The sequence below is a fragment of the Pleuronectes platessa genome, chromosome 6, assembly GCF_947347685.1.
Source record: "Pleuronectes platessa chromosome 6, fPlePla1.1, whole genome shotgun sequence".
NCBI classification, from domain to species: Eukaryota; Metazoa; Chordata; class Actinopteri; order Pleuronectiformes; family Pleuronectidae; genus Pleuronectes; species Pleuronectes platessa.
In genome coordinates this window covers 13,447,658-13,457,851 of record NC_070631.1, presented here as the reverse complement: position 1 = coordinate 13,457,851, position 10,194 = coordinate 13,447,658, and the positions used below count along the sequence as shown (strand labels likewise).

Below are 10,194 nucleotides of genomic sequence, written 5' to 3'. Positions count from 1 at the left end.
ATTACAGCTTTCCAGATAAATAATGCAAAGACCTGCACTTTTTACACAGCTTGGTCCCACAGGGTCTATTGTCTTTGTCTGATTTCTATTTTAGAATTTGAGTTTGGCATCAGCTCCTCTTGAATTGCTTCACAGACACATGTGCTTTTATTTACTGATCTAAAGGTTTGGTTGTATATCTTTTTCTTTCCACATGTTTGTGATTTAAAAAGTTTTCAACTCTTTTATTTAAAACGTATGTGGCCCCTGCAGCTCAGGGCTCAGCATGATTTGTTGCTCAGCATGAAATGAATCTTAACAATAGGATAGGACCCTTATGATCTTTGAACTCCACTCTTACATATGTATCCGTGCATGTGAATTATCAGGCGGAGACCTCCCACCATCTGTTTTTGCTTCACTTAAAGAAATTATTATAAATAATAGAACATATAGGTATGATAATATGATTTAAAAACAAAGATTTGTCTGATGTTGGTGCAGATGTTTTCTGCTGCAGCTGTCCGCTGCAGGAGGGATGGGATACAGGTCCTCTCAGTTTTCACTGATCCAGCACTTCAGCTCCTGCTCGCATTCTGTAAACGCCTTCCATTTACACAGGAGCCAATCGACCGCTCCACTCAGGTACAGCTCGTTCTGCCAAAGTCAAAGGGAACAGGAGAAAGTGACTGTCACCATATGGAGGTCAGAGGCCTCATAGACCTACAGGCACATTTTGAAGTCAATATCACTTCACACTGCACTGGTGATGAATGCAATGTGATTCAAATGTACAAAATCTGCAATGTTACAGTGTGTTTGGTTAACAGGAATACAATTTTACAAAAGCCATGTTTCAAGACCTATATAATTCTCTCCCCTGCATGTCTCCCTGCAGTATTCAGGTGTCTTCATCAGAATTGCAAAAGTTTTGAACCTTGAAACGTGATGGTCGGTTTGTTTTGATAATCTCAGATTTAAGATGAGAACTTTCCGTACTCAGCAAATAAGAGTGAAAACAGTGTAGTGTCAAACTCGCTCTGCACATTGAGTGTCAAACATCAAAAGGAACTGATATAAAGCAAAAACACATTTTAAATACCACAATTGAACTGCCAATGCTCAACTACTACATATACATTTAATAAAGGACCTGCTTCCAAACTGCTCCTGGCCGGTACTTTGTCATGGAGAAAATAACAGAGAGAGCATGTCGGCCCATAAACTCTTCATTGTATGACCTCACCTCCAGGTACAAACATTATTACTAGATTGTGTGTTTCCTCTCACCTCTGCAGTGTAATAATTCACAGGCCTTCATACAGACACACTACAGTGTTATGTTGATGAACAATGGTGCCTCCTGCTGGACAAAATGAGAAAAATGGCATGATGACAATGTTCATAAATTTGCATGTAATAGTATTCTAATCATCTCGTGCTGTAGCACTTTGGCAGAAAACAACTTTCCCTACGGGACAATAAAGTTGATTTAATCTGATTTGATTTGATTTGGTCTGATCTATCTATTGTGAATAAATGGAAATGTTGAGTCTATTTGACGTTGTTTCATGTTTCTCTGGGGTTTCTTTGATTTATTTCTCTCTGTTTTATTTCTTTTGTGTGGTTTGTCTCTTTGTATCTGTCTGACATCTCTTTGTGGTCACTCTGTTTTTCTCTTGGATTGTTTTTGCATCTATTTTTTGGTGGTTTAGTTTTTACTTTCATGTACTTTAATCTATTTCCCCCCAAAAATATGAAGTCACTTTTTGATGAGGCTCTGATACCCCTGGGCCAGAGTCTGATGTGACGCCACTATGTGAGGACACAAGACACTCTATTCATCAACTTGTAATTTGCCTGATGACCTGCCTGTAAGATGTATTCCACCCCTCACCCCATGTCAGCTGGGACTGACTCCGGTCACCTCATGACGTTCGAAAGGAGAAAAGTGGCTGCTTTGTCATGTTTGTAGTAAAATGTATGTGTTTAAGCTTTATTTCCCTACATCTGTTAGTGCCCTGCCAAGGAAGTTTGGTTTTCACCCCTGTCCATTTGTTTGTTTGGTAGTTAGCAAGATTACATAAAACTATAGGACAGATTAGTAAAACATGTGGTGGAAGGATTCAGTAGGGGTCAGGGAAGAATCCATTACTTGTTGATGAAGATCCGGACCAGGAGGCAAGGCCAAGATTTGACAGTTTTGACATTTTCATTAACTTTTCAGATAATAATTCATGGATCTTGATGAATTGTGCGCAAGTTGGTGGACTGTTGGTGGAGGTATGCACTCTGAGTGTCATTCCATTTGTGAATGGGATCGATAAAGTTGATCTTGTTATATTTTAGTTATCATTAGTAGGAATAGGCAGTATAGTAGCTCTACACTGTAGACCCACTGTAATATAGCAAAGCAAAAAAACAAATCATAATAGATCTACTCTATAGTTATACAGCCTTACAGTCACCTGCACGGGACAACTTCCTATGACTAACTGTGTAATGTTCCTGGTGGGATCTGTGAGGGTGTGTAGTTGATTTAAAGGGTGAAAAGTCAACAGGTTGTCTTTATGTCAACACCAGTGTTGCCTTACTGGTTTACTCAGTCATGTGATTTCTGCTTACTGGCAGCTTATAGCCCCATTAAACCTGCTACTGTTTCCCTTTACAGCTTTACTGCTAAAATGCCCAGAACTCAGGAACGTAAACATTGCTGTGAAACATTACGTTCAAATGATGATGATTGCAGAGGTTTTCCACCAGATGGTGACATAACGTTCTCTGGATGTGACAGCTCAGCAGCTGGAGCTTCTGCCACTTCTAACATGGTATTTGATGTTAAATGTGTTAAAGGTGGGTGAGGCTGATGGGAGAGGGAGGGAGGGGAGTTATGGAAGGAGATGGACGACGTTGCTGCAAAGGTGTAAATCACACACACGCGCACATACACACGCGCACACAGGCAAACGCAGAGACACACTCGTATCACCTCTAGAGGGAACTCCTGAGTTCAGAATGGGAATGCAGTGCATGTGAGTGTGTCCGTGTGTTTGTGTGCGTGAAAGAGAGAGAGAGAGAGAGAGAGAGAGAGAGAGAGAGAGAGAGAGAGAGAGAGAGAGAGAGAGAGAGAGAGAGAGAGAGACGATGGGAATGTACAGTATCTCAGGCTGGGAAAAGAGGAGGCTTGTCCGGCCAATTTCGCAGCTCCTCTCTCTCTCTCACTCGCTCTCACTCTCTCTCTCTCTCTCTCTCTCTCTCTCTCTCTCTCTCTCTCTCTCTCTCTCTCTCTCTCTCGCTCCCTCGCGTCCCTCTGAACCAAATCCGCTTCCAGACGCTCAGCAGACCCGCATCTGAAGCGGCTGCGTGAGGACCCTTGGACTGGCAGAAGAGGAGGAGGAGGGGGAAGAGGAGCAGGAAGAAGAGGAGGAGGGGGGTCTTTAAAGAACTGGGGCTCCACTGCAGTGTTACAGTTACTCCTGTAACGAGGATATCCGATGGTGAGTAGTAAACGCTGCCTCTCTCTTTCCTCTCTCTCTCTCTCTCTCTCTCTCTCTCCCTCTCTCATTTTAAAGCTTCGGCTGCAGCGCACATAGTGGATGTGTCGGGCTGAGACGCAGTGAGCGGATCCAGGAGCAGCAGCAGCGGCGGGGGGATAAAGAGCAGAAATACCAGCAGCTGGCTTGTTGTAGGCTACAGTCCGTGTTTGTGCTGTGATGATCGCGGGTCTGTTCTGCAGGACCGTGCACACTACGTGGTCCTCCTCCTCCTCCTCCTCGTTGTACAGGCAGTGACAATTCATTCACACTTTTATTTATTTATTCCAATGACAGGACATTTAATCGCGAGGTATGTCACGGTGAGGCAGCGCTGCGTGTTCACCTCTCAGCGTGTCTCCTCGTCCGGTGACCTGTTTGGGGTCCAAACATCATGACGCTCATGTGGAGGGAGACAGGCCCATGCAGTGTGTGCGCGTGTGTGTGTGTGTGTGTTGACAATATACATCAGTGCAGTCCAGTTGGGATCCGCTGGTTTAAAGTTGAATGTTTCACTCCGGCTAAGATACTGGTGTGTGTACTTTCCTCCCGACTCCATCCAGTCCAGTGTCTTTCGCCATGTGCAGTGTGGTTAAAGAGGTTACATGTCTGTTATGTAACAACATCTCACCATCCTGCATGGGTCTACACGTGTTATTGCTTAACATTTTATTATTATGATTATGATTGTCGTCATTATGATATATATATATGATACTATCATGCACCTGCAACATGGAATTTGTACCTGGGGCTGTTCTGGATTCATTCGTGATTGCTTTTGCGTTTACTCCTTAGGACTTTGACTTTCGACCTTTTGCCAATTTTACCCTTTCTTATTTGTCTTTTCTTGGAGTCTTGGGAACGCATCTCCCGCATGTGATTTTCCTTCTATGTTGTGAATGAGGTCTCTATTTAAATGTATTTCAGAGTTAAAATAAAATATTTATTTCTCAACACTAGCCCCAAATAAGCACGGATGATAGGAGGAGGTGCTGCAGTTCAGTGTCATGTGCAGAGAAAGTGCAGGCAAGATGTAAATCTAAGCACGAGGAGCGCCATCTTATTCATTTGTGATGCATCCTGCAGGATGGGTAACTCCAACATGACCATATGTAGTGGTACAGATTGGATTTGTATGCTGTGGCAGATGTATATGTGTGTACATATTGTATTACATAAGATCTGCACCCCCTCCCACCCCCTCCTGACCTGTCATACATGTATGCATTATTCCAGCAGGAGTCAAGTGAAGCTAGGACACATGTTGGCCTTTGGTCAGTGGGTCATGTGTCTCAGTGTCAAGTGAACTGTCATGGTGGTTTTTGTGTTATAGAGTAAAACAGGGCTTAATTAAGTTGTGGCTATTGAGGAAAAGTAGAAAGTAGTGAGGGTGTTATTATATTATTTGAAAAACAAGTATTTAAAGAGCAATCTATCAACCCTTGTGTATTTGAAGGCACTCTTTCAATTAGAAGTGTGTGTTTGTGTGTGTGGTCAAGGTAGTACTCTGTACACAGTGACACTTTGGGGACTTGTCTTCCTAATGAGTACAAAAAGCAAGTCCCACTAATGTAAATCATTAAAATGTGAAGACACGTTTTAAGGTTAGGTGAAGGTTAAGGTTAAAGTCAGGGTTAGGATTAGGTAAGTAGTGATGATGGGTAAGGTTAGAGCAAGACTCCAGGAAATCAATGTAAGTCAATGGAATGTCCTCTGAACTCATGGAGACATGATTGTGTGTGTGTTTGTGCGTGCGTGTGCGTCTGTGTGTGTGTGTCTGTTTGTGTGTGCGTGTGTTTGCGCGTGTGGTTGTTGAGCAACTCACATTACAAGCTGCTGTTGATTATAAACACGGCCATGTGTGCAGCTCATGTGCGCTCTCCTCGCCGTTCGTCTGCAGCTCAGTCAGCCTGGCAGAGATTTGCTTATTAGGTTTAGAGGTTAGCAGTGTCCTTGACATGTGCTGCCAGAAGCCAGCTACAGTGAGTCATCAAAGCTAATGGGGGAAGCATGGACAATTTAATCTGGACTGGAGAGCTCTTGATCTGTGATGGTGCCCACTCAGTGGGCCCTTTGTTGTCAAATAGAGCACACCCATCCCTGCCCACTCAAGATGTTTCGGAGCAGATTGCAGCCATGTAGCACAGCAATCAGTAGAACGCTTGATGAAATTCAACTTGATGGTTTGATTAAAAAAGATTTGACCAGTGGCACCAGTTGTATGAGTGATAATAGACAGCTAATCGTCATTATGTACAGAATAACGTTGTACTGGTGTATTCCATGTGGGACCATGTTTCAGGAGATATTTGACAGCTCACTAGCTACCATTAGACGACAGCTAACGACACACAGGTCGTTTTCTAGATTATTATTATTATTTCCTGTCCCAGCTATTGATTGCTAGACTTTCTGTCAAAGGATTATACACAAAGACGCTCTCAAGCAAACCTGTCAACAAACACTTCATCCATAGATATTCATTAGGATCTCCAGGCAATGTTAACCTCACATCAACATGTGTGTTGTTTGTAAATATTAGATAGCTCACTAGCTACCAATAGACAACAGCTAACTGTGGCATTCCACCACTTCCCTGTATGAGATGAAATGGGGAAGACATTTGAATCCTTAAATATTGGTGCACCTTGGAAATACAATGCACTGGAATCAAGCTTGTAATCTGACGCTAAATGCTCAATCCAGTCCAATGCGAAAAGTGCTTGAAACAAACAGTTTGATCATAAAACAGAAACACGTTCCAATGAGCATAATGTCACGTAAACGTTTCGGGAGTATTTCTGAGGTCAGTTGAAAATACACGGACAGTTAACATTACCTCGCTTGCTTGATTACATCCAGTTTACTTAAACCTCCTGTAGTATATTCCCATAGCCAATGGATATCCATAGCATAGTTACAAACCATAAATGGTATGTTAATATCCAGCTAATGAATTTCTCTAGCATAGGTATATATCATAATGACATGTTAATATCTTATGGCGCCTTGAATCTTATGTTCAGACCTTTAAGTATTATCTCTAGATGTGTTCAGTGTGTTTCTCCTTGTCTGAACTATCCTTTAACTGCTTATGGAATAATGAGAGGAGAGATGGTTTTCAGCGGGTCCTTAAATCTTAAGGTACGACACATTCCCAAATTTAGGCAGTAGGCCCGGTTGTGTGACGTCATTTTATCTCTAGGTTTGTGATAAACAACTCCCCTATATAAGTTCTTGCCTTGCAGGGCAAGTCAGATTTTCACTTATTCGCTTGTGTGTTATCTCCGAGTTTTCTAGAAACTCGCCCTGACCTGTAATGCTCTTGTGTAATACACATTATACTTGTAAGTACTGGGTCCACTGAGAATTTCTTCAACACCGACTTCGGCAAGACACTACTGCTGGAAAGATACGATACTCCCTTATTTCCAAATTAGCAAGTATACACAGTTTTTTTTAAAGTTGGGTAAACCATCTTAAATAAAGGTGATGACTCCCATTACCAGTTGGGGAGTTTGCCTCTCTGTTTTTTTTTGGGGGGGGGGGGGGGGGGGGCCCAGTGCGTCATATTCATCACAACTGACGCTCTCTCACCTTGCTGTCTTGCCAAGTTTGGCGTCACCTTTATGACTGCTGATCGGAGGCAGAGAAGAAAAGCAGTCACAAGATGAAATGTCACACAGATGAAAACAAGTTCATCCGATTCTCAATGTTTACATATAACTTATAAACCCTGATCTCAGTAGTACAACATTCTATTCTCTTCATAAAGGTATATGAGCTTCCTGTCCAGAGTGTGATGTCAGAGGAAAATGGCCGCCATGTGAATATTTTGCAATAGTCTATTGTAGAAGACATTAGATCAATAGATAACCCAAGTGTTTGTTTTCCTTGATGTGTATATCCATAAGATCTTGATCCCCAGGCAATGTTAGCCAAACAACATCATGTGTATTGTTTGTGTTTTCACAGGAGAACAGAAGGTCTTTAGAGGCGCTCGGCCGTGTGTAGGGCTGACACGCTGACTGTTTGTACAAACCGAGGGTGGCTCAAACGTAGACACACCTCTGATGCCTCTGGCCAGTTTGAGCTCTATGGTGTGTGCTCGCTGGGATAAAAGTGGCCTGGCCAAAGAGCAAAGTGTTGCTACATACAGTAAAGCCCACACAGGTGAGAGGATCCTTGAAAATCTCTCTAAAGCCGACATTTTGCTTGCAGGATATTCAGACTAACTGTCCCAAAATGTGTTTGCCCTGTTTGTGCTTGTGTGTTTTTCTCAGGATGTCGTGGGCCAGGGGCCTCTTTGTAGGCAGGGTGGACGATCGAAAGACAGCATGGGGAGAGCGCAACGGCAAAAAGAGGAAGGACAGCTCATCCCTGTGCAACCCGCGCTACATGAGCTGCCTGAGGGACCCCGAGGACCTGGAGCCCTCTAATGTGGCCCCTCAGCATTACCACTGTGGCGCGGGCACCAGCGGGGGCAACTTTGGCTTGCGCTGTGGCTGGCAGGAGGACCACTATGGGAAAAGGATGGGTGGCGGTGGGGATCTGGGTCTTAAGGCGGTGGACCTTGGCTTCGAAGATGGCGACCTGAAGGGAAAGAAAGAGGAGGAATCAGGGGAATCAGCCGAGGGCAGCTGCAACACGATGAGCGCCCTAGACTGCTGGATGCGGTTTGCGTGGGTTTTCCAATCCAAGAAGTTTCAGTCCAGCAAGCTGGAGCGCCTGTACCAGCGCTACTTCTTCAGGCTCAACCAGAGCTCCCTGACCATGCTGATGGGGGTTCTGGTGGTGGTGTGCGGGGTCATGCTCGCCTTCCACTGCATCAGCACGACTCCAGATGAGGCCTATGTCTCAGTACTCTGTTTGGCCATGGCGCTCTTCTTGGCCATGATGGTGGTGTGCAACCGCAATGGCTTCCATCAGGACTACATGTGGATTGTGAGCTATCTGGTGATCGGCGTGCTGATTGTGGTGCAGGTTTTGGGGGTGCTGAAGATGTATCCCCGCAGTGCCTCAGAGGGCATCTGGTGGACAGTCTTCTTCATCTACATTATATACACACTGCTGCCGGTCAGAATGAGAGCGGCCGTGCTCAGCGGAGCAGTGCTGTCCACCATACATGTAGTCACCGCCTGGCAGCTCAACCAAGAGGACAAGTACATTTTCAAACAGGTGAGTAAAAGCATGATTCATAATTATCAGGTCTGTAAAAAAATATATATTCTGGATATTCCTCCATTAAGGTACAGCTATGTTTACAGAAGAGACTCCATGCAATAATTAATTGATAGAAATGTATATGCAACTATTTAAGTCATTCTTTAATAAGGGGTTATTTTTCTGTTTTATATATTTCAAAGTGGAATATCTCTGGTTTTGGGCTGTCGTGACAAAACAAGCCGTGGTGAGGGGTGTCATTTTGGACTGTGTGAAATTGTGATGGTTATTTTCCACATTTTCTGACATTTTCTACACAGTGAGAAAACAGTTAGAGATGAAAAAAAAAAGGAAAAAACATGAACAGCTGACTGTTTTTGTACATTTAACACCCGATTAATCTGCTTCATCACACTGATGCAGAAAATCCAATATTGCCATAAAGCATTGCTGTTCACCGATTTGCAACACTGCCCCCGACAACCAGGGGTATTAAAGGGATGGTTAGCTAAATGCTTGGAAAAACCTCTGTCAGTGGACAAATAATGAAACCGAAGGCACCTTTTATTCACACTTTATCACTTTCTGGAGGCTAGGTTAATATTTTGTTTAAGTCTATCTTAATACAATATTCACAAAGTGGTATGTACACTATTCCTCAGTGTGAAAGGTTTTTCAGTGTTGGCATAGAAAGGCAGTCTGAGTTGGGAAAAATCAAGAAGATACTTATTCATTTTTCGGGAATTTTTTGGTACCTGATTCCCGATAAAGAAAGTAATTTTAGTAGGGAAGTTTAATAACAATAAAAGCATCAGAAATGCCTCGGATCCCGCCGCAAATATTTGGGTCGGGCATGTCGAGTATGCAAATCTATGTAGTGATCTGATACCACATCTTGAAATATTAGCGGTAGTTTCCCTCAATAGTTGGATCTGCCCTCTGTATCTGCCGACACCCTAAGCCCAGCAATCAGAATTGGTATCAGGAATGTTATCGGTAAAGAAAATGTAAAGATTGATTTGTGAAATTCAGACTGGGCAAGCATTGTATGTTTTCTTTACAATTAATTTTTGAACTAAACTAGGACTATGGACCTGCTGCCCTATCACAGTTAAGTCACGTTTAAATGAGATTTCTCAAATGGGCATTTGAGTATTGTTCCGAGATGGAATAAATGTGAATCTGTTCCATAACAGTTTTACTCACATGCATAAAAAGTGCATGATAAAAAATTGTGAACAGGTTTCTTTTTGTCATGCCTTTCTGAATGCTTGTTGGAAATGAATGTCCAACCATCTGTGATAGTTCGAATGGTGATGTATTTATGAGAAAACAATTCAGATGTCCCAGACTCGTGCTTGTCAGGGCCCACTATTTTCACCATACAATTGAGCACAATGTTGTTACTGTATTCACCAGTGGAAACGCCCTACTTTCTGTCCCCATCGATATAGGACAAACATTGTGCAGACTCCTCAACCACTTTTCCATGTCAAAGGTGCTGTACTAAAAGTAG

At 43.1% G+C, this 10,194-nt stretch overlaps 1 protein-coding gene across 2 annotated transcripts in view; it reads left to right on the top strand.

Annotated features, from left to right (window-relative positions):
• Nucleotides 1-3,340: 3,340 nt before the first annotated feature.
• Nucleotides 3,341-10,194, top strand: part of LOC128442375 (adenylate cyclase type 6) — a 34,798-nt gene continuing 27,944 nt past the window's right edge. The window contains exons 1-3 of one of the 2 annotated variants that reach the window (XM_053424806.1): nt 3,341-3,476; nt 7,491-7,688; nt 7,799-8,693. In XM_053424806.1, the coding sequence (XP_053280781.1) occupies nt 7,800-8,693 (894 nt within the window). In that variant the 5' untranslated portion in view covers nt 3,341-3,476; nt 7,491-7,688; nt 7,799. Of the gene's footprint in view, nt 3,477-3,543; nt 3,665-7,490; nt 7,689-7,798; nt 8,694-10,194 lie in introns of those variants that run through there. The other variant, XM_053424807.1, reaches the window with a different exon arrangement.